Here is a 25,093-nt window from a genome sequence, read left to right on the forward strand (position 1 = left end):
ATTCTACAGCTCATCAGTTTGAATGCAATTGCTACTAAGAAAAATTTGTTATGAAATACACAAAGCACTTTTTATTCCCATCATCTCTTTCTATAGAAGGCATCTGAAATGACAAGACTTTTTTCATTGCAACAGCATTTGTACTTCAGCTGTCAACAGGTCTACCAAGGAATGGTCCCTTGCTGGCTGCTCCTTGGAGTGGTAGTATGGGTGACACTAGATATTTCTGGAGGAAATCCTGGGGTTGCTGCCAATGCATCCTTTTTACTCTGAAGTCTGAGTCAAGAAAAGCATGCAAGGATTGTAACAGAGAAGAATAGCAGAGGCAGAAAATGCAGCTGTGCTGTTGGTGACAGTTGTTTTTCACTCTCAGTTTCACTGCAACAAAAATGTAGGTGTAAAGCACATAATCCTGTTAGACTTTGTATAATCTTGCAGACCTATGAGAAGCTTTCAAGCCCGCTCATTTTATGGACTGATGGGTCACAGGCTCCAAGCTGTCTGTTAAAAGGTACAGGCCAGGGCAGGCACAGAAGGAAAAAAAACATGATGAAGAAACACGATGAAGACAAAGGTTTGCATGTCATTCCCTGCAGCTCTTTATTGGTGTCAGAAGCAGTAGCAGTGCACAGTGTCAGAGATGTTCTTGATGTAGACATCCTGTGGGAGCCACAAGCCCTGGAAGGCATTGAAGGAGGCGATGATGGAACCTCCCAGCCAGGCAGCAACCTGGTGGCTGAGGGTGGCAGCAGGGGGCCCCCGCTGCCTAGGCCCTGTGCCATGTGCTGAGCAACGTTGCACAGCTGTGTGGTGCTCCCTGCCAGCAGCAGCAGGGTGTTGTTGGCATAGGCCCCGATGAGGTGCAGGGAGTGCCGTCTCCAGCAGGCCCAGGACCAATGCTCCCAGAGCCTAGAGGGTGAAGAGGGCAATGAGGCAGTGGGAGTGCTCATCCTGCAGGAGGAGTGTCACAGGCTTAGGGTGGGTACTGGACAGGTGGCAGCAGCAGAATGTCTTCTTCAGGTGCTGGAGTGTTTCCAGTGGAGGTTGCACCCCACAGGCTGCCAGCATCTGGCTGAGGTGGAGGGTGAGGGCTTCCCTGGACATGTTCGGGTGAAAGGAGGAATGGGATAGTGCATAGCCACATACATCATGCCAACACCAGAGACCAGTGCCACGCCACTGGTGCAGCCATAGCAGCAGGCAGCAAACACAAAGTGAGGCATCACAAGCAATGGCTGGTACACTGAAGGCCTCAAAGTGCAGTTCGGACAACTCCTCACTGTTAGTGATGGGAGACATGGGGACATTGGTGACCAGCACAGGCAGCTCCTTGGGGTACATGGCTGGCTTGTTGTAGAAGACACAATGCCACAGCTCTTCCAGCCCATCCCAGTTGGTGACTACAGCATGGGTGAGGATGGCACTGTCCCTGCCTTGGCACCACTAACGGCTGCCACTCATCCCTGGCCAGCCCACTCCTGGTGTGGCCCATCCCCATGTCAATGATGACAGCTCAGAGAACTTGTACACAGCTGCCAGACTGAAGGCCATTACACATCTGGGGCTGGCTCACTGCAGGGCATATTCTGAGTTGCCGGAGCAACTGCATCTCCATTGCAGCTGGAGGGAGGTGACATAACTGCTGGCACAGAGGAAGCAGGAAGGACAAGAAGGAAGACCCTGGTCATTACAGGCCTGTCAGTCTTACTTCAGTGCCTAGTAAAATTATGGAGAAGATTATGCTGTGAGTTACTGAAAATCACCTGAAGGACAATATGGTCATTGGTCACAGCCAGCATGGGTTCATGAGGGGAAGGTTCTGTTTAACTAGCTTAATTTCCTTTTATGACAAGGTCACCCAACTAGTTGACAAAGGGAAGCCAGTTGACATTATCTTTTGGATTTCAGCAAAGTTTTCAGTACTGTTTATTACAGTATTCTTCTGGATAAAATGTCCAGCATGCAGCTAGGCAACAACATAATGCGATGGTTGAACAACTGGCTGATGAGTCAGGCCCAAAGGGTTATAGTAAGTGGGGTTGCATCAGCCTGGTGGCCAATCACTAGTGGAGTTTCCCCAGGGCTCCATCTTAGGGTCAGTTCTCTTTAATGCTCTCATAAATGATTTGGATGTAGAACTAGAAGGTGTTTTGAGCAAGTTTGCTGATGATACTAAACTGGGAGAAGCTGTTGACTCTGTTGAGGGTGGAGAAGTCTTGCAGAGAGATCCATACAAATTAGAGAGCTGGGTGATCACCAACTGCATGAAGTTTAACAAGAGCAAGTGCCAGATTCTGCATCTGTAAAGGGAAAACCCTAGCTATACATACAGAATAGGGGATGAGACACTGAAAGCAACCCTGCTGAAAGAGATCTGGGGGTCTCAGTCAACAGCAAGTTGAGTGTTAGTCAGCAGTGTGCCCAGGCATCTGGGAAGACCAACCATGTCCTGGGGTTCATCAAGCATGGCATTGCCAGCTGGGCGAGGGAAGGGATTGTTCTGCTTTGCTCTGCACTGTGCAGCCTCACTTTGAGCACTGTCTGCACTTTTGGGTGCCGCAGAACAAAAAGGAGATAAAACTATTAGAGGGTGTCCAAAGGAGGGCTACAAAAATGGTGAAGGGTCTGGAGAGAAAGATGTATGAGGAGCAGCTGAAGACATTGGTTTGTTCAGCCTGGGGAGGGAGAGACTGAGGAGAAACCTCATCACAGCTTGTGGGCTCCTCATTCTAGAGAGCAGGTAGGCAGGCACTGATCTACTCTCTCTGGTGATCAGTGGTAGAACCCAAGGGTATAGCATGGATCTTGGCAGGGAAGAATCAGGTTGGGTGCTGAGAGGAGGCTCTTTACTGGGAGGGTGGTTGGGCACTGGAACAGGCTCCCTAGGGCAGTGGTCATGGCACCGAGCTTTCCAGAGTTCTAGAAGTGTCTGGACAATGCTTTTAGATGTAGGGTCTAATTTTTGTGTGGTCCTGTAGGGAACCAGAAGTTGGACTTGATGATCCTTGGGGGTCCCTTCCAACTTGGGATATTCAATGATTCTATGATTTTACAGGCTACAGCTTTGTCATTAAGCACCAAACCCTAATTTTCAGGGCTCAGAGCCTGCACTTGGACTCCAAAGCCACCATTTCATCACCTGCAGCCTAAGTTTTCAGGCCTGGAGTCTTATTTTATGGTCACAAATGTTATTTTTAGGGTACAAAGCCTCCTCTTGGGGGTCCATGGCCTTCCCTAACATGACTAAACCTCCTTTTTAGTGCACAAAGCCTCATTCTATGGGCCAAGGCCTAATTCTAGGGTCCAATATTAATAGCCAACTCCCCACTTTGTGGGGGCCCAAAGCCTCATTTTAGTGCTGAAAGCCTCCTTTCTAGTGCCCAAAGCTACATGCTGGGAGCCAAAGCCTGATGTTTAGGGCCCAAAGTCTCTTTCAGGGATCAAACACACATTTTGAGAGATCAAAGCATCACTTTAGGATCCAGGCTGAGCTGAAGAGTCCAAAGCCCCACTATGAAACATTCAAAGCCTCATATCAAGGACCAAACCATTCTTTCTAGAGCACAAGCTCTCTTTTTCCACTCTAAAGCATACTAATGGGGCTGAAAGCTGCTTTTTTATTGCCCAAAGCCTTCTTTAGATTAGTTTGATGGTTGGAATTGATGACCTTGGATGTCTTTTCCAAGCTAAATGGTTCTATGTTTCTATGTCACCAAGGCAGCCTTGGAACCCTTATGTTGGAGCAGGCTTCTGGAGTCTCCAGTCCCCGTGACCCAGTCTCTTCTCCAGAATGTACTTGTACACCTCCTCCACATTTTATGTCATCTCTGCATCATCCTCAGCAAGGCTGGTAGAAAGGAGACAGCAGAGAGGGATGTGGAAGCGTGGAGTTATCACCTCTCACTGGCCTTTCCTGGATGAGGGCCATCACACACGTTCACTTTTTGCTTTAGTACTAGGCATGTTAGTCTGACTTGTAATCATGACACAGTTTTTAAGATACAAAGGTGGTTCTGGAGGGACATATGACTGTATAGCTTCTGCTGAAGGCTGAAGTTTTAGCAGAGTAAGCTAGTCTCATCACTAGCTGGTTCACACTGCCTGGAGGGATGGGACCCTGGAAAAGAAACACCCTCTGAAGTGTGCCCAAGTTTTGTACTGGAGGGATCTGGTCTGAAGCTGAGCCAAGCAGCTCTTGCCCTGTGTGGGTGGCAGGTGGCTTTGCTGCCTGGTTGGGTCCCTGGCACTCCTTATTTCAGTAGGATAAATATTTTCAGTGAATCCTAGTCAGCATCCAGGATAATAAATCTGTGCCATTCTATTCACGGGTCCTCCTGGCTTGTGCACTCAAATGAGTATCATAAAAAGAGAAAAATGGAGTCTCTGTGTTTTGTTCACCAAGGCATAGTTATATTTCTGCACACAGTTTTGCCCTATAGATTTTCCCATCTTGCAATTACCTTACTTGATGGCTATGAGCTCAGATTTTGGCTAGGATTAATTCTGTGATATCTTCTGAGACATTTTTGTTCTTTTTTTAAAAATAGTCACATACCAGTGGACTTCACTTCTTACATATAACTTAAAGTACTGGCTCCAAGTATCAGCAAAAATAAATGGATTGAAAAAACTAATGCCATTATAGCTAGGAGATGATCTCACTTTATATCCCTTAGCTCATTCTCTTTAAGTCAGCCTTGAGGGAAGAAGGGTGGGAGATTTTTGGACCTTTACCAGGGTCCCTATTAAGGACCAATTTGCTTTCCATTATTTAGCAAACAATGTGGAAAATACAAATACCAGTGGGACAAAAAGTGGTTTATGTAACTAGCAGTGGGAAAACTGTGGTAAACCAGGGGTGGGATTAATCCCTTAACAGAGGAGTGAGTAATAGCAGCTGAGTCAGAGTGAGGTCTCGCTGCGTGCAGAGCACGTCCTAAGGAGCTGAGCCTTTCTGCTCCCTGGCAGTGGTCACTATAGTCATGCAGGACCTATGTGAGCCATGAAGCCTTCACACGCTGGAGCTTATGCGGAAGACAGGGACATATAAAGGCAATTTAGAGAAGTCATGACTTGACTTTCTAATGAAAACTGACCGAGCTATCTGTGTACTTACGATTTTCCTTGGATAATGTGTTATTTGGGTTAATGATACTTCATGACAGTCCCGCAAAAAAAACTGCTATGCATTCATTACAAAAAAAAACCCCACACAAAACAGATAACCTATTCAAGAGTGCTATTAAGCTACGAAAAAAAAAACATTAACTAGAAAAAGAGACCGGTCTCCAGTGCTCAATTTAGTACCACTTGATAGCTCTTGTTAAAGGTATGCAATATGAGGACAAAGTTAACATGCCATTTGTCAGTGGAGCCATTCTTCTTATAGAATCTGCAGCTTGCAGCTTCAAGCACTTTGTTTCTCCAGTTTCCCTGGGAAAGCCACATAAGCAGATGATTAGAGGGACATAGATTTTGAATCTTTTTCGTAGATACTAACACCAAAGAAAATAAACTGGATGTCTAACACACAGCACAAACCCTAAGACTCGCAAAGGGAAGCCCTCTCCTTTAATATATTCCAATTGTCATCATCTGTCTCATAGGTTGTTGCCTGAAAGCAAAGTTCATGGCATGATCATGAAGCACTGGCAGATCACTAACTAGTTCTTCAGAAAAAAAACAGGAATGCCTCCAGCTTCTCCAGTGACTTGCCCAGAAATGAGAGATCATGTTTTCTTGCCCTTTACTGGTGCCTGAACCTGCCCCTCTCCCACACTGCCAGGTGAGTTTCTCCCTGAGCTGGAACATCTCTCTGGCTCAGCAGAGGACCGATGTTAAAAGTCAGCCAGGAGAGCAGCGCAGGGAAGAGAGCCCAGCACAGGATGGAGAAGGCAGGAGGAGGAGGAGGCAGAGAGGGAGGGAATTCAGCAGGGAGCAGTATGGCTATAGCCTCAGTCACAAGCATCTTCTGACAGCTCAGCAGAGGAACTGCATTCAGTGAAAGTCAAAACCTACCCACTTCCTGACTTCTTTTATTTTTAGAGGAGAATGAAACAAACAGCTTTAAGTCCTCCCTCCCTCCATTCCCACCATCATGAGGGGTGATGATGAGATGAACAAAACCTACCCGCCAGCCTTGGGAACTGGTGTGTTTATGTAGGCTCCCAGCTCATCACCTTGAATGATCTGAAGTTTCTGCATCTCCCTGCAGAGTCCCAGTGCTCGCCTTCCTTCATACCTCTCCTGAGGTTCACTCAGTCCTGGGAGAAAAAGCAAAAGGGTGAAAATAAACCACACTACAGATTCCAGTCAGATGTTCCCTTTTAAATAAAGGCTTGACAAATAATCAGTATCAAAGCACATCAGTGACCACATTGTTCAGGCTTGCATTTGGGAGTGCTTTCTAATTAAAAGCAAATCGCTGAAAGAGACTTTCAAATTGGTTTCATTGAAGAAGAAGAAATGAAGGGAAGCTACTTGAGATCTGACAATAGCTGAAGTGATTTGTAAGCATGAAGCATGCAAGATAACATTTAATTAACAGCAGCAAAAATAGAACATCGCTTTGAATTTACGTAAGTTCTCTTGTTCCATGTATGCGCAATGCCCTTTCTTTAAGTTTCTCTTCTCACAAAACTGTATTAACCCTCCATTCCTAAAGATGATACTCCCCTCACAGGCTGTACAGCATTTCTCACAGTTTCCAAAATTTCATACTCACTTACAGGGTTTGCCCCAGGCTGCATATTTCAAAAAAATCAATCCAGCATCATTTTCTTTAGAGCCATGAAAGTAACTGTGTATCTGAAGTGACAAATAAATCCTTACACTTGTTAAGACTGTGCACAAGCTGCTTACTGACTTCCAGTTTTGAAACATCTCTGTGATTTTGCCAAGCGATATCTCCAGAGTACATGCAACTCAGGTGATGATCCTGGGTCCTCTGTTTAGTAGAGCCACACAGGCAAGGTTTTGGCAGCTGATCTGTTCTGGGTGTCTGCTCCAGAGAAGCCTGAATCACAGTTCCTGGGCACTGCTCCTCTTCACTGACCAGAAAGCACATCCTGACACTGCAGATGGCTCCAATCATGGAGATCATTCAGTGTGTTTGATCTGTAGAAAATCTTATCTCAAAGCACACTTCCTGGGTTGCCTGTGTTTGCATACCCATTGCCTGTCCTGAACATCACATGAACATGTACACATGTCTCAGCATCATTCCAGTGGTCACTACAGACAGGATACCACTTGCCACACAAGGAGGCTGCAATTTATGCTGTGTCGTGATGGCATCCCTGTCTGCATCTGATTACTGTCCTACATCAGAATGTCAATGTTAAGATGCCACTGAAATAACTGTGATTGCACTTGAAGTCAAGGATGCCTTCTTTGGCATCACTGGTAGACTGTCTCCCTTCACACTGAAGCTGAGGGAGCTGCTGCTTACCAGAGACACCACTACTGCACATCTGTACAAGAGCAATCTTGTGCATCTTTGAAGCCAGCACCCAGAAGTTCTGCTGAGGTTCTCTCCAATAAGGACAAGTCTGTGAGGCTGGAGACCACAGTGTGCTCAGAGCTGTCATCCATAAGTGCTCCTGAAAGGCTGCTAGTAAGGGGCTGACGTTTACACCCAAGTCCATTTCAGTGAAGGTAAGGGCTCCTCTTTCTGTTAAATGAAGAACCAGAATTTCTCCATGGTAATGGTTCCCTCTTTCTCTGCTTCACCATGAACCTTCCCACCAGTCTCCCCTTCTGATGTTCTGCTAGAGTTTAAAAACCCATAACCAATCTACACACAGCTTACACTGTGCCCCAGACCAGGCTGCTTGTTTCTGTTGCTTTTGTTACAAATACATACTAGTTGAGCTATGGTGTCTTCTTTCATTTTTTGGTGAAGTTACCTTGCTTTTAGTTTTACCATACTTGTGAGTTTTGCAAGATTATTGCGTACTATAGTACAACTCTTCATATTAGAAACCTTCAGTTTAGAAACCATATCCCTATCCAGAAAATAGCGGTAATTAATAGTAACAATAAGCTGTACAGGAAATAGTAGTTAATCCACTAGTAATCAATAACTAATTATGCACAGCAGTTAATCAACTGTACAAGAAACTGGAGCATATGTACAATCTATTTATGGGATCTTGTTATTGAGAATTAAGTAGATTGAAGTGACTGGGGCATTTTGACAGTGGGATCTCATGCATCTGTACAGCAATATAATGGTACCCCTGGGTGATGATGTACAAGCCCACTGATCTTCCTTTTGCATTTGATGCAATGCATGCTCTGAAGTCTTCTTGACTTTGACGTGTCCTCTGTAAAGTATGCAAATACACACTTGCCAGATCTTTCCTCTTCTGATCCACTTTTTTCCTCCAAAGACAGTAAGAGAATTCTCCAAGCAAGCAGAGAGATGGGAACAAACTCTGATGGATCACGTTCCTGAATTAAGCAGGTTCAGAACAAGAACAAGCAAAAAACAATGGGATAAATCCCCAGAGATTCAGTCTATCCCATTCTTCAGCTTAGATTGATTGAGCCAAACGACATTTCCACTGCATCCCCAGCTCACTAGAAAATTGCACATTTGTCTGATTGTAGAGATTGACAGCTGAAATGATCTGAGAGTGATTGCTTTTCTTTTTTTTTTAATTCCCATTATCTGTTTTAAGCCAACAAAGTTATGACAGTAAGCATACAGCAATTTCTATGTTTTGTGGTGAATCTATTTCTAACATTAAAAAAAATACTATATTGGGGCAGGTAGGGCTGATAACACTATCGTGACAAATGGATCGGTAAAAAAAAATCTCTCTTCAAAGATAGCTACATGTTTTGATTTAATGAGATGCTAAAGACGTGCGTCAGCTGCATTAAGAATGGACTGCATTACATAGGGGATAGCTCTGTGAATCTTACCAGTTTTAATCCTTCTCTGTCTTTTGTTTTGAGAATTTCCTCCCTTCTGGTCTCTAAACATCTAAACTGGTCTTTTCTAATTTTCACTTAAAGGAACTCTGTATTAATTTACTTAAAGAAACCCTCTATACTTTAACAGGAGCCTGTTTTAACCTGTAGTGCCAATCATGTTGCGTCTTCTCAAAGCTTCAGCTCAGTCAAGGAGTTTCCATCAGCATGAAGACACAGGATCTTTTGTACATTAAGAAACAGCCTACACTTTCCCCAAGGTAAGGCTGGAGCTTGTCTGATTAAACAATCAGAGATCCCATTTGGTTGGCTTTTTGTCTGTGACACTTCCTTTTGTCTTCCAATTTATTGTCATAAGCAGTGGGACTGAAGGAAGATTTAATTTAAATCTGATTAAATTATGGCAAAGCTTGAAACATGTTAACAATCCCCTCTGCTTAGCAGAAGAGATATATTTCCAAGCCAAAATATATCCAGGAGAAGGCAGAAATCCAGGGCTGTGTTCAGACTTCCTTTAAGGGGTGCCCAGTTTAAATTTCAGCTTACTATAGGACCTCAGTTTGAGGGAGACTGATGTCAAGAGTTTCTTATAATGTTGCTCATTTTATCACATCTTGTGGTATCCTCACAAAAGCCACAACAAAAATATCTGCTTTTTGTAGTATCTGCTGGATGTAATTCTTGAGCCACAAAACTCATAGGAGGAGTGTAATTTTCCTTGTAAATATAGACTTCCTATGTCAAAAGCATATGAAAACCTCTCAGTAATGTTAGGTTTTGATTGTCTCCCCATATCCTCTGCTCCATACCTTATAGCTTTTTCAGATCTGCAAAACCCACATCTAAGTACTTCAGATATTGGAAGGCACCTGGTTTGGCTTGCTGTGCTACAATACTTTGTGCTGGTAGCAGCTGCAGACTGTGGAGCTGCGCTTCTCCAGCTCCTGTTGGGCTGGGCACCTCGTGTGATTCCTCCCCACCAGGAAAAGTATACTGGGAACCAGGTCAGCAAGGTGGAATCCACCAGAGATCTCAGCAAGTTCCCCATCAGCATAATCAAAACTTTGACATCTGAACGAGATGTCAGAAGGTGTCATCATTACCAAGTTTTCTGACTGAGCTCAGTCAGCTCTACTGTGCTGGAGGTATTTGCTGGTATCTGTCAGTTAATTAAAGCTGAGTTTTCCGAAGACAGAATAATTGTTCTTTAGACAAATTATTATGATCTTTCATCACCTGCTGTTCTGATGATTCTGTAATCTTTATTTTTATTGTGTGATACTCAGCGATACCCTTTACTACTGCTTCAGATTGTTTTAATGACTGAGATTTACATAATGTTTTACTTCAACATATGCCAGTGTCTGCCTATAGCTGAGTTTCTAAGGCACATACAATGATCACTGGGTCTCAGTGGCTAGACTGGATGAAGGACGGCTTCTGCTGCTCCCACACACAAAGGAGAGCCTTTCCCAAGTGCCTGCTTCCCACCAGCAGAGTGAAGTGTCCCAGGGCATGGCATCTGCCCTGGGACAGGAGGTGAGATTGGCTTCAATGATAACAGTTTGCTCAGATTCAGAGTGGGAGGCTGTAATGCTCAGGTCTGTGATGCACTGTGGGCTCTGGGAATGCAAGCAAGGAAAAGCTGGGGATGTGACAGCATGGGAGGAGAAGAGCTGGGCATCTGAGCTCCTGCCTGTGAGCTTGAAGGCCAGAAGCACTTACTCGTCCTGCTCTGGTGTCCCAGCTCCAGGTGATGCTGCAGGGCACCATGCTGCCTCTGAAAAACCTCCAGTACCTGCACTAGGGTGGGATGCCCGTGGTGGGACATCCGCGGGCAATATGTCCTGCATGAAATGGGCATTGAGCACTTGATACTAAGGACATGCTTTGATCCTTCAAAGTGCTGTGCAAGCCCCCTATGGGGCACTAAGTATGGAGAAAAGGATAAATCTGGTTATAAAACTCTTTGCTTTCATGTTGAGAGGCAAAGTTATAAAAAAACTATTAGTCAACACTGTAATTGATGGTTTGATGGTAATTCACAGCAGCACAGTACCATGAATATCAATTTTATTCAAAAGAACAGATAATGAAAACTTCATTTTGTAGTGACTCACGTGTAATATACTGCATTTCCTTTAATAGGAAGTGATGTGCATACAGAATCCATAGTTGCTATGATTAGTTGTTGCTGATCTTTAAAGATAAGAAGCAATGTGGGGAAAGAAAGTGAAAACTGTGTCAATTTATCAACAAGAAAGTTACTCAGATACCAGAAGTAATGAGGCTCTGAATAAAAATGACTATAATGAATCACTTCCTTGAAGTATAATTTAGCTTGTGTTTAGAACTGAGTAAGTAAAGCTTTGAGATCCTAAGAAGTATGTATTTCATGTAATAAAACAAAATTTCTTTAAGTCCTTAAAAATAAATTTGTTTGCTGTTGCATAACTGCTGCCACATACATTCCAGTGCATAACATTGGAGTTCAGAGCCTTTTACACCCCATATGCACAAAATCATATGGACCCTATAAGTAGCATATAGTCTGCTTGGCATAGGAAGCTAGTGCAGAATGATGGCTCTAGAGATGTATTTAAAATTTTCAGGATTAGGTGTTCAGTAGGAAGGTGGTTATGTGATCAAGCACCTAATGCGTTCTGCAAATCTATGTTGCTTGCTGTTCTGCTTCCTTCCTTATTACAAATCAAAACTCCATGGGATCAGCCTTCTGCTGAGGGAAAGCAGGATACAATCTCATAGAACCAATGTTAGAAGGGCAGATAGTCAGAAGACACTTTAAAAGTCATTTAGAGTGCCGTTCAGAAAGACTGTACTTGTCTTTGAGCACTTATTTTCAATGTCAGTCATAAAAGATAAAATCAACATTAGTTTAGCAGAATAATTCTAACTCAAAAGAACTATTATATATTATTGCACATTACTACAAAAGAATCTCTGAATTTTTTCACAGTTTCAGTAGCAAATAATTAACAGGAGGTCACCTCACAAGGCAGGAAATCATTGAAAAGTCTCACTATTTTAAGTCTTAAATTACAATCATTCTTCAGAGTTTTTACCTCCAAAAGAAGCAATTCTAAATAAATAAAAAATACATATACTGAACCTTAACCTGTTAAGAATTACTTTTGTTCCTGAAGAGTTTTCTTGCTGTTAAAGACCAAAAATACTTGAACAAGTCTGTATCAACCTGTTATCTGCTCCTGGCAGGTCCCATGATAATGTTTCCCTTTCTGTTGCCAGAAACCTCACAACAAAAGTTATTTTGGCTAACTGATCCTTACAGAGGCAAGGTAGCACTGCTGTAGGAGCAGGTGCTCTGGTTGCCATCCCACTATCTCCAGGGCATTTCCATCTTCTTTTCTGGGTAATTTTAACAGCAAAGGATTACCACAATTCTTCAATACACCTCTGCAATTGTTATTGATTTATTTCATTTATACATAGCAATGAGGAAGTGACACTGAAGCTGAAGATGTATTGTGTGGTCTTAACGTACAAGACTTCTAGTCATTAAATCTTATTTAAGGTGGGAAATTTAGCCACTCTCTGGGCAGTTCTTTCTGAATAGCCACTGTGGATTTCATGTTGCTACAGAAATGTGAGAGTTGAATAATTTCCTTTATCCCACTGTTTTCCAAGGTTGAGATTCCAGTAGGAATTGTTTTTTTTCCCCTTTCCCTGCCAATAACAAAATAATGTCAATAACAATGAAAATAACAAAGGTTAGGTTCCTTTGCAGTTCCTGTGGTGCTGAAGCATTCTTCAGTCATTGCCAACACATCAGTTCAAGTTTAGCAGTTTTCCATGTAAATCTAGCAACGTGCTCCTATGTAGGGTAATATCAAGCTACCTTGTACACCTCACTTCAAGGAGGACATCAGTAGTGATGTCAAATTAAAAACATGGACAAAAGTGTTTCATTCTTGGTCATCAAAGTTTGCTTTAAACTAGTCAGTCATGTCTCCCAACAGTTTAGTGCGTTTTGATGTTAACTGCAAGTTTTGATTATTTTGCCTACAATGCAAGATGTCAGAATACCTAATTCCCAGACATACAAATTCTTCTGAAAACCAATATTTGCATACAACGCCCCTTCAAAGACTTTTGTTCAATTTCTATTGTTAGGTGCTTGATTTATTTTATTTTATTGTTAGGAGGCATTCCAGTTCTTGTAAGCCAACAGACTATAACCTTGTTAACTGATATGTTCATTTTTACCTTTTTCAACAGATATTCAAGTTATTCACTGCTTTTTCTTTTTTTATTATTATATAAATTTTAAGTAGCTTTTTTTTTTTTGGTCTTTCTTTCCTTTATTTTCATTGAAGAGAATCCTTGCATCCTGCATCCTCACTTCTCCAGCACTAAACCTGGGAGAATTTGTGACATTTGACATCTGTGAGTTGATTTCTGAAGACTGAAGTTCTGCAGTTGCTGAAATGGCCGAAGCTTCCGTAAATACAAGTGCACAGGTTGAAGTGAGTATTGATTTTGTACATGAGGTAGAGCTTAGAACACAGACCAAAGGTTTACTAGCTGGGTGAGGTCTATTTTTTTTCAAGACATACAACATAGTGGAGTGATACGATAGATGGTTTTCAGATTTATGTAGATAAAAAGAAACAGGTGAAGTTACAGCTGGTTCCACTAGCACCACATACTTGAGTACTGCAAATGAAGTAATAGCAATAGATGGTGCTGTCATCCACGAAGTGTTGGTTTTCATTCTCCTCCATCTATAATGATAAATTTTCTTAGTAACAGAGTCAACTGCTCTACATTTTGGAAAGACAAATCTCCAACCTCTAAGTATTAAGTATCTTTTCTATAAAGCTTTTCAGTTTTGGAGGTAATTAAGTTGTGTTAGAATTGGGGAAAAAAATCAAATAAAGCTGAAAGATAGAAAATTCCACAATTTAACAGAACTAAGCAAGAGATTGTGAGTTTATTCCATCAGTGATTTAGTCCTGAACTGACTGGCCTGAAGTCTGTTACTGTGTTTTCAACTCCTTCTCATTGAGTATTTTTCAGTAACCAAGGAGCAATATTTTAAATCCCTTACTCTCCCTCTCCCCAGTTTGCAGGCAGGCCTAGGGGTAAGTCTGGTCTCGTATAAGAGTCCCTGAGTTATTTCCCAAACCAGCCCAATAACTCACCCTCGTTTGCTGAAGTGTTCTTGGGAAAGACTGGTGGGGCTCAATGTGTTTTGGGGTTTTTGTGAAACATAAATCCTCTGTCATGACAAAGCTGCTCAGGGAAAAAACAAACAAACAAACAAAAAAAAAACAACAAAAAAAACCAATTCATAGAGCTATGATTTTTTGCCTGGAGCACAAATGTTTCCACACTGTGTGGCTAGGCTTCCTGCACACGCTAGCACCACAGTGGGGGCCCAGGACACCTGTGGAGGGTCAGATGGGCTGGAACAGTGACATGGTGGCCCTGGGCTCTTGCCCCCGGGCACAAGAGAGGGGCTCTATTCCTTGAAGTAGACAGCAGTAGTACGGCCCCAGTGCTGCAGGTCCTGAGTCCCCTTTCTGCCCTGTCTGAGGAGTTCTTTTCTCTCTGTTTGCAAGCTGCTGGAAATTTCAAAAAGTTTTGTCTGATTTTGGGGTAAAAAGGCTAAATAGCCACATCATCTCTTCCATGAGCACAGCCGTGCAGCGTTGACACACTCACCCAAGTCTGACCACACTGCCAGGCATATTCATCTGTTAGTAAGACAGTCCATAACCTCTTTTATTAAGTCAGTTAATATCCAGAACTGGGTTCACAAAACCCTACCAAGGGAAACCCTAAGGCATCCTGAAGTTTTCACCCACTTCTGCTGGCGCAAGGGAACTAACTATGCAGCTGCTGAATACTCAAGACACTTGATTTTTGGTGACCAGAGACTAAGAGCCAGAGTTCAGCTTAGAAGGTTTCAGGCACGCAACTGGCTCAATCAGCATTGATTGTTAATTGAATGTCAAGGAAGGAACTGCTGGCCCCAGTGTTTGCCAGCTAAAAACATGCAAATCCATGCAAGTGCTTCCAGGCTCAGACAAACTCCTGGTCCTCTGCTGTGCTTCCTACAGTTCTCCAGGCTTACACTCCTCTTATGGGTTGTCAGGGATCTGGAAAAATAACCTGCCTCCATGGGTCTGCTGGACACCTGACTAAAAACCTTAAAACAGGGAAGGTGCCAGTAAGTCAACAGCTGGCACCTACTGCACCCAAACGGTTACGCAACATTGGCAAACCAAAGTTCTGCCCATAATGCCACTTTCAATAGTCCACAGTTTTACAGCTACATATGCTCAAAATCATCATTTCCAGAAAACTGCACAAGACTTAAGAAGTTTAACCAGAATGTTAAAAGAGCTCTTCAGAAAAATACATTATCATAATATTTTGCCAACTCTTTGAACATATTTATTCATGTTTGGATTCATGTAAGGAAGTATCCATGCTATAAATTGTTATTACAAACATGTCATTAAATAGTACATTTATAGTCATAAACAAACAAGTCATTTTTACACACACTAATGCTGGATTTCCTGCTACAAAACTGGAAATGTATTCGACCACCTTGTATTTTTGTTCATTCTTGATATAAAAGGATAAAGTCGCTGCGTTAAGTTTACACATACTGTTGTTTTTTATGTGCTCAGACTGGATACACAGAGGATTTGTGTCTGTTACTCTAATAACACATATACTGGAAACTTAGCCTTCTGTTCTTGTTATTGATTTTGGGTATAGTAAGTGATTTTAAACACTGCAGAAAATTATAACTGTAGTAACAAAGAAAAATATGCTTTTTCCTGCTTGCTCATATGAATGATTGATCTGTTATGAAAAAAAAAAAAGAAAAGAATATGCTTGTACCGTAGAAAGGCTTGATAACACCAGCTGGTTAAAGGAAAATTACATTTTTTTATTTTCCAGAACATTACTGTGATTAGCAATATGAAAATGCACTGCCTGGTTTTTCAGATACCAGGGAAGCAGAATTCTTCAATGCTGTTCTCCTTTCTGTTTTCTATTTCCTGCAGATCAAGTTGATAATACTCAAATGTCACACGATTTATGTGTTTGCCACTGGAGACCATCCGTAGCACAGTATTGTCACAACCAATCTTCATTTGAGCTAATTAGGGAAAAAAAGATAGAGAGAAAACATTAAGATAAAATTATATGAGAGAGAGGGAAAAATGATCTGTTGACTAAGGATTACAAGGCAATAATAGGGTTTTGAAAACAAAGAACATTTGAGCATAGTAATGACTGGCTAGTGTTGCTATTGCTGCCTAAACACCTTATTTTACATTTGTTAGTTTTACTTTATAACATTTCATCATATAGCTATTTCATCAGGTGCTGTAGCCTTCGCCCCGGCAGATGCTGCTCACCCCCCCCACCCCCCACAGTTTCATGCATATATGTGACAAAGAGGATGGTGTGTGCTTGCACTTGCTGCAGCTGGATACTAGAACTGAAAGGTGAGGGATGGTGACATCCTACCTTGGAGATCTCCAAAACTAACAGCATCATATTGCTGGAAACACCCAGACTGCTGAAGTGTGATTTCCCTTCCTTTACACCACCAGGAAAGCAGTTTAAATGCCATAGCTGAATATGTAACAGCTCTGCCTTCATTTATTATGAATTTCCAGGCTTGTCTGTTGGCACTAATGATCACACATGTCATTAGTATTTTAAAATATGTGGAACTTAATCTTGTTATCATAATTACTGCAGGGGCGAGCGTAGGTGTTTATGGGTGCGCTGCATCACACCTCTGGATGCTGGCTCTCATGTTTTGCTACACATGAAGTTCACCTGTCTGAAGGCAACATGGGCTCAGGAGAGCTCTGCGCGGCCCCTCCGGTTACGTGTTCATTTGTAGAGAGGGATGAGGAAGGAGGAGCTCTCACCAGACCCATGAAAGGAGTGACAGAGGTCAGCCAGTGGAAACATCTTGGATGGGTCTAAGCCAGTTCCTCCTAACAGCTCCACAAAGTCCCCCACTCCTGCACAGCCCAGTGACGGATTCTAAGAAGACAGAGATTAAAAGTTATTTGCCATGTTTCAATGAAAACAACAATTCTCTAGACAGGATTGCAGTCAACACCAGGGTTTAAAATTACTTTATGCTCAAACCTGTATCAAATCAGGCTGTTCAAGCAATAGTACTTCAATTTGACATTTATAAATTAATTTCTTGAAAAAATTCCAAATAAAGACCTAGGTGGGCTCTGAAAAATTATTGGCATGTAGTTAAGGTGTCAATCCAATTAATCCCAGTGCAGGTAAGAAATCTGATCCTGGGTGCTCAGACGCTTAACCAAATGAACAGAGTCGGTGCTGCATGTGTGCCCACACCCAGCTGGCATACAGTGAATTAGGCTCCTCTCTACCTAAAGTGTCCTTGTGAAAGCCACATGTAAGGCAAGGAGATAACTATGGACAGCTGAAGCCAACCAGCTGAGGCTGGCTTTGTCCTCAGGCACCATGCTGCAAACCAAATTCCCACTGTTCAGCCAGCAGCCTGTCTCCAGCACTGCAAAGATGACCCTTGTTCCTGAGCTCTTCCCACCTACTCAGCCCTTTTGCTGATCACTCCTTCACACTTCTTGTTCCCCTTCACTGTGCGAGTGAGATTCAGACATCTCTTAAAAGCTCCTTGCTTTGCCCCAGGGACCTCCCTCTTTTCATCTGGGTCTGCTTCTGGGCCTGTGCCTCCAAAGCCATTCCAGCCCCCTCCAGCCTCCACCAGAGTTGTCATTTTTCTTCCTGAGTCCTAGGCCTTGCTATCAGACTTCCGAGATGCTCCTAACAGCTCCTCTTCCTCTATCAGTTTTGGTGCAAGTTACCTCTTTTCATCCAGGTTTTGAAGCCTGGCCCCTCCTAATACATTGTTTTATTCATTTTTTGTTTTCTTTTCCTGCAGCATCAGCAGATCAGCTCTTGCTGCCAATTGGCACACACAGCTAACATTTGTCACCCATTCCTTACCTTGATAAAAATAGATACTCTTAGCACTTCCATTCATGCTGTCCTTCATGCAGGGATACCACACACAAAACCAAATAGCTCTGTCTTCATTTTGCTCTAACCTCTTCTTTAAAACTTTTCTTTGAGGCAATCCTCTCAAAATCAAAAATGAATGAGCCCCTGTGTTTTCCACTGACAGAGACATTGCCACTGGTTCTTGCCTGCCTGTTCATGCCCTGCCTCCTGCTAGCACCTTGCCATAATGGCTGTGGGCCCTGGCTGCTGCTCAGACATTGGCAAGCCCCAGGGAGGACTGAGGCTACAGTCTCACTGGCAGCAGGAGACAAACTTTCTTGCTGTTCTGGACATTTTGGCATCTGCATTTTTTTGGACCTTCCAAGCATAGGATGCCACCAGCATCTCTTGTCCTCCATTCCTGGTCATCCCAGAACACCAAATGATGTGTGCCAGAGGACATGGACTGGGGGATGCACTGCACAGTGAGCAGATCGACCAGATGCAGCTGGATTTCCACTGTGGTAATACCTTGCTGCATAACCCACTCTGTCTCCTCTCTGTTCAGAATGCTTGCTATGAGAACTGCTCCAAAAGTAGTGTTTCCTACTTTATGATGTTGGCCCACGATGACAGAGGTGGATGTTGGTGGTATGGCAGTAGAGGTTGAACCTTCCCACCAACATTCCATTAGGTGTTGTTGCTGTGTGACAGATGGCAGCAGAGGGGCACTCTGACAAAATGGCATCTGACATGGAAACGAGCATGAAGTAAAGGTGGGGCATTGAGTTCCTCCATGCAGAAAAAGGGCACCCACTGACATTCACTGATGCTTGCTGAACATTTATGGAGACTGAACAGTGAGGCGGTGTGCTGCAGCAGCGGTAACAGCGACATGAAAGATAAGACACAATTACAAATGGACATACATAGCTGTCACACCATGAAATGAAGAACATTTCAATTAGCTCATCCCTGCAAACTGGCTAACAGTGGTGACTATGTTGAGTGTTTTGTAGCTGAGAATTTGCTCTATCAAATAGTGTTATTGCGCATTTTGTATCTGTTGTACTTTCCATGGAAATAAATAGGAGACATTACTTTTGGAGCAACCTGCATACTTTGAGAAGATTTAATGGAGACAGACAACTCTGGTAGAGCACTCCTTTATTTCTAATGTAATTCTTACCCTTTGTTACAGTGCACAATATTTACATGTCTTAATAGCACTTTGCACAGTTGGTTCATCTCTGCGGTATTACAGAGAAAGCAGACAGACCAAGCTCTGTTCTCTGGGAGACCAGCTCTGAGGCTGAGCACACACTGCTCTGAAGCACACACACCCTCACAGCCAGAACTGTGGCAACCCCTGTTCCAGCCCACCAGGAAAACTGCATGCGGTAGTGATTTTCCAGGTAACAAATAACTCACCTTCAAAAAGAGGCCGTTTAAGTGTCCCACGATGAGATCGGAGATTTTTATCACCACTGGGTAAATTATAGAAAAACTGCAGTTTCTGTGTTGATGAGGAATGACCATGGTAAACCTTCCTGAGGGAGTCTGAGAGATGACATTGCAAGCTGGGGCACAGGAGAAAGCACAAGAATTAGCTGTCTTGTCATTACTGCCCACATGTAGTAAAATCATGTACTTCTGGTAATTACAAAGAACAGTTTAAGAGCTGAGAGTTGAAGACAAAAGCTGAAAAATACACATGTGGTATTTTTAGGTTTTCTTGCATGGAATTTTTCCCTAGAAATTCTCCATCCATTGGTTATGGCATAGTATGAGGTCTGGCAGAATTTTGGGATGAGCTGTCAACGGGAAAGCCCACACCCCAAATGCACACATCAGGGATGTGTGTTGTCCAGGGTTTGTACTTTCTGCCACTTTGAACAATGGTAAATAGGTATGCAGGGCTTTCATTTGTTTTCACTCATCATCACCTGATATTCCCAGCAAACACCCAGGACCTGTCTTGCTCCTCATAGCTGGGTTTCCTTAGCCTGTGACATATCCCACTGAAACACCCTGTCCCTGGAGACACTCAAGGTCAGGCTGGATGTGTCTCTGAGCAACTTGATCTAGCTGTAGTCGTCCCTGCTCATTGCAGGGGAGTTTAGATGTATTAGATGGCCTCTAAGGGTCCCTTCCAACTCAAACTATTCTGTGAAACCAGAGCAGCACGTACTGATTTTGTCTTAAAGTTCAACATTAACAACTCAGGTCAAGCAGCAGCTTGTAGTCTGCATCACTACCACTTTTCGAAAAATTATGCAGGTGATCATTATTTGTGCCCTGGCAGCTCATAGGCTCATCACTTACAACTGTATTCTTGGAATCATACTCCACTCATCACATCCCCGTTCCATATACTGAAAGTACTGTTGATTTTTTTCAAATACCTTCTCCTCGTTGTTCACTCATATTTAGAGGTCGCTCAGATTAAAATCTCTGGTTTACTTGCTCAAACCAAACATCATAAGACATAACAGTGTTAAATTTGAGAGATCTGGTTTGAAATAAAGATCCTTCTTGTTCTGAATACAGATGCAATGTTCAAGTGCTCTCCTATGCTTTGTTTTTTCCTCTTTCCTGCACAGAGGCAAACTGGACCAGAGTCAAACACTCAGGCAAAACCCACCAGAACAGCATCGGTGCAGAGAGTATCAGACTTCAGTGCTTACAGACACATTTGTTCTGCTTCCTACCAAAACTGCAAGCCACTTGGTAACACGAAATCAGACTTACGGAAGAGGTTGACATTTTTCTTGACTGTGACAGTAAATCCACTGCCTGGCTGGTGAATCCTGAAGAAGATCATTGCCACATTCTGCGATGACCTGATGCTCCTCTGGACAGTGCCACTCTCACAGAAGTCTGTGTACCTTTGGGAATTGGGGAGGGGGTGGTCCAAGGAACTAGGAAACTTCTCTCCTTTGAGTATCCAGCCATCAAATACCTGCAGGGGTTCAACAATTAAAACCAGGGCTTTTGTGCATCATCCTGCCAGCAGAGAAGAGAAGCATGAAGTATTACGGGCACTACTTTAATTTGACATCTGATGGCCAATTCACAGCTTCCAAATAAAACTACTATTGTTTATCTACATCCTAGCATTTATCTAAATATCCAAGCTTCAGTCAATACTTAGGAACAGAATAATAACAGATATAAATCTTAGTTTTGTTTTTATTTCCTTCAAATGACTATTTTGGTGACGTATCTGATGGAAACAATTCTTTTTGCTTCAACACCATCAAATTCACATCAGTTTCTGGATTCATTAATATAGCAATTCCCTTGCTACTAAAACAAGTTTCTGGCCAACTTGATGTGGGAGCCACATCAAAAAAAGTTGCCCTCTTGTGCCCTGAGCTTTAGGCCCACTGACCTGGCCTGTATTTTTCCACCACCTGTGTCTTCAGCTCATTTTAATGGGCCAAGGGGCTTCCCAGTGCACCAGCGTTTCAGCCCAGAGGAACAGCACAATGAAGCTCTGGTGCGGAATTTTTGGCAGAGGTATTGCTCTCTCCTGTGTCTTTTCTTTCAGTACACTCTAACCAGCGGAATGCAGCTCAAACTCTGCTTACTTGGCCGGAAATTAATCAGCGACATCTACGAATCTTTCCTCCACAACAAAAAAAGCGAAAAAATTGCCCTCCTCATGTGCAGGGAAATATGTCAGAATAGAAATCTATTAACTCCAGCACAGGCATGAAGTTGATTTCTTCTCGCTTCCCTCTCTCACCCAGCAACTCCTACTGCATTCCTTTCTAACACACTGAACATCTGAGGGCCAGATCCTGCCACCGCTTTGGTGAGTAATCCTGTGAACGTGTATGGGACACTTTGGTGGCAGAGCTGCAGGACTGGTCTCCAGATTTGCTGGAACTGAAAATTTTTTGAAGTCATGTGAAGCAGCTGCTCAGATTATACCAGAGGAAAGCTGCCTGTAGAAATACAGCAGCATAATGAATGAATGGACGACCCAGTAATCAAAGGAAGGAAACCATTATAAAGCCCTGGAGATCACTTGGTGTTTGTCCAGCTTTCACAAGCAACTCTCAGTCTGGGGTCAAGATCCTTGGGCACACAGAAGGCTGAGCCAACCTGCAGCAACATCTGGGGAGACCCCAGGCAGGGGCAGAGAGACAGGGCTCTCCAGCAGCTCAGCCTGCTGCTGCACGTGGGGCTCAGTGCTGTGCTCACAGAGGAGCAGACATGTGCCCTCCTGCCTCCCGTCACCTCCAGAACTGACTTCACATCTTGGCCAAAACTCCAGCAAAACACTCCAGCAAAGTTTCCCCATTCTGGACTATGAATGGCTCTGTGTCACTATCCTCCCACTCAGTCAGAACAAGTGTTCTGAAAACCTCTGGCAGGGGCGTTCGGAAATCCTTCCTGCAAATATCCATGTCCTAACCAGCCAATGCCCTGTGCATGGAAGTCCTGGCTCAGTAACAGCAGAAAGTGCATCATCAGTGCTTGCATGGCTTGTGGGATAACCGAAGCTATAAGAAAACCCTTCCCATGGGTCAAGAGCCTTAGCTCGTGCTGACTAAAATTTTCAATCGGTCACAAATGCTTTGTAAACGCTCTGCATGTGCACAGGCACTCATGTCCATGTGCGCTGCCTGCCCCTTCCATACACAGCCAGCACCCAACACCCAGAGCAGGGATGGGGACGAACAGCAGCACCTTACCTTCAGGAAGTCACCTCCTTGGCAGTCGATATTCACAAAGTCATATTCGATGGTGAGGAGCTCCTCAGGTTCACCGATGAAGAATGTGGCGCAGTGCAACTGGGGCTGATCCGCAGTGAAGGTGAACTGCCCCTCAATGCTCAGCATATCAATGCAGCCTGCAGAGACAGGGCCGGGCTCTGCTCTGCCTGTGGGCAGCACACAGCCAGTGCCTGCTGCTGGGCATGGGGACAGCAGGGATAGACCCAGCACTAAGACCCAGCAGCAGGGAGGAGGGGGTTGCAGGTGAACCAAGAGGCTGCTGAGCACAAGGGGATGCTCACAGGTGTGACATATCAGGGTGTATCAGGGTGGAAAACTGCTGCTGTGCATGTGCACAGCTGTAAAGACCCTGAGTTCCTTCAGATTTCTCACTCATCACAGCTTCTCCATCTGCCCCATCTGCTGGGGCTGGGCTCTGCCCAGGGCTGCAGGTGTAAGCCCCTGCCCTCCCCCCATTGGTGGGACCCCCAGCCCTCAGCTCCTGCTCTAAGCTCTCTGCCTCAGCTTTCTAAAGTTACAACACTCTGCCCTTCTCCCCTCAGCCCCGTCACTTCCGAACAGCCCTGAGCTCCCCCAGCACCTTCCAAGATAACTCACGCAGCGACCGCCGGTAGATGTGCCCTGCGGACAGCTCCCGCTTCAGGTCTTTGCTGAGGAGCAGGAAGGGCTCATCTTCACCAGCATCCCTCACCTGCGGGGAGACAGCGGGAAGAGGACGGGGCAATGCGAAACACAGCCCCTCCCTGCAGCTCTCCAGAGCAGGTGCGGGCAGATCGCATCCCTGCTCCAGAAGGGATGCAGCTGCATAACAGCTCGGTTACGAGCTGCTGCAGCGACGAGTAACCTGGCCCCTGCGAGGTGAGCCCCGCATAGTGAGCCTCGAATCCGTAGCCAAAAGCACGAGGTTGAGAAAACGATGGATAAATAAATGAGGATGCAGGCTTGCGGGTTAATGTCAGTCCTGTGGCCAGGTGCAGGGGCAGTGGGAGTAGGAAGGGAGACAGGCAAAGCATAACACTCAGAGGCTGGGGATAAAGTTAGCAGAGAGCGGAGAAGTGCAGCGAGGTGCACTCGCCCCGTTGCTCACCTCGACGTAGCGGGTGTCCCCCTTGGAGGCTGCCAGCAGGATGAGGACGAGGTGGCACTGCAGCTGGAAGGTGGACGGCATGGTGGCACCCCCTCCGTGCACGCTGAGCACCTGCTTCTCTGAGCCGGCAGGCAGGAGCCGCCAGGGCATCTTCAGAGACTCTTTTTATAGAGCAGTTGGGAGGGGAGGCACTTGGTCCCCGTACTGATAGGTTAAACCATGGTAACTGAATTCCTCTCACAGTGACACAGTACGTGGGCATGACGAGGGTCCAAACCACAGCCACGAATTCCCCACCCGTTTCGCTCCCCGCGCTGGCAGTGGCAGTGCTACTGCTCTGTCTGGAGGAGCTGCAGAGCTCCCGGGGGAGAGCCCGTCCCCGCGCAGCCCGGTGCTCGCTCGGCACGGAGATTTCCAGGCACTAAGCGCAAAGTGAGGGGCGAGGAGCATCTCTCCCTCCCGTCTCCCGCTTGTCGGCTCCGCGGGCACTCCGCTCCCGGTGCTCCTCCTGCTGTCCCAGCGCTGTCTTCCCGCTCCCGCACAACGGGTCTGCTGCAAGGACACGGCAAAACCGAGCAGCCCTTCCCGCAGACACAGCTTTTGCTGAAATTAGGAAACCTGGGAGCTCCGGAGAGGGGATTTCCCACTGACCAGCCGATACGGCTGTTTCTCATTCCTGATCTAAAGGGAAACCAAGGAAATGCCTTCAAAAGATGAACCTGGGGTGAACGTTTGTAACTCTGCGGAGTACTGAAAACTGTGAACTCAGCAGAGATTGGTTTTATGGCATGTTCTTTTTACAACTGACATCAAGTGATCTGATCCGTCCATGCCTTGCATACAGTAACTATCGTTCCCCAGTCTCAGCATCATGCTAACATCTCCTGCTCTAAGCCTTTCTGTTAAAAGCTCACTTCGGTTCAGCAAAAAATAAAAAAAGTGGTACAGACAAAGCTTTAGCTTTGCTCCTTCTGCTTTCACTTTTAGGGTTGGTAGGCAGAAACATTTGCCAGCTGTTTCACACCACTTGCTGGTCAAACAATAATAATAAAATTTTATTCTGTCTATACACCTATGGCTTTGACCTCACTATGCTGTAATTCTGACATCTGTAGTTCACTATAAACTATAGTATTCCTCAGAAGCCTTTCTGCCATTATGCCTTATCTGGCATAATACGGCATAAAGAACGCTGAGGAAACAGAAAACATTATTGAACTTTGGCACCATGCTGCACAGAGGGTGTTAAAATTGCTTTGGGAACAGAGTGGTCAATGGCTGAATGAACTGAGGT

The 25,093-nt window shown here is 44.4% G+C and overlaps 1 protein-coding gene, 1 long non-coding RNA gene and 1 pseudogene across 2 annotated transcripts; 1 reads left to right on the forward strand and 2 right to left on the reverse strand.

Annotated features, from left to right (window-relative positions):
- Positions 578-1,799, reverse strand: LOC110389743 (annotated as a pseudogene).
- On the forward strand, positions 5,083-20,702 carry LOC110390284. Its single transcript, XR_002433661.1, has 4 exons — positions 5,083-5,785; positions 9,071-9,200; positions 13,296-13,445; positions 20,568-20,702. It is a non-coding gene; the product is annotated as an uncharacterized LOC110390284 (long non-coding RNA).
- CRHBP (corticotropin releasing hormone binding protein) lies at positions 14,590-24,304 on the reverse strand. Its single transcript, XM_021381535.1, has 7 exons — positions 23,800-24,304; positions 23,310-23,403; positions 22,671-22,828; positions 20,716-20,926; positions 19,396-19,544; positions 16,890-17,007; positions 14,590-16,102 (listed from the first exon to the last, which is right to left on the reverse strand). The coding sequence occupies exons 1-7, from the start codon at positions 23,947-23,949 to the stop codon at positions 15,945-15,947; spliced, it is 1,038 nt and encodes a 345-aa protein (XP_021237210.1). The 5' UTR covers positions 23,950-24,304; the 3' UTR covers positions 14,590-15,944.

The sequence above is a fragment of the Numida meleagris genome, chromosome Z, assembly GCF_002078875.1.
Source record: "Numida meleagris isolate 19003 breed g44 Domestic line chromosome Z, NumMel1.0, whole genome shotgun sequence".
Taxonomy (NCBI): Eukaryota; Metazoa; Chordata; class Aves; order Galliformes; family Numididae; genus Numida; species Numida meleagris.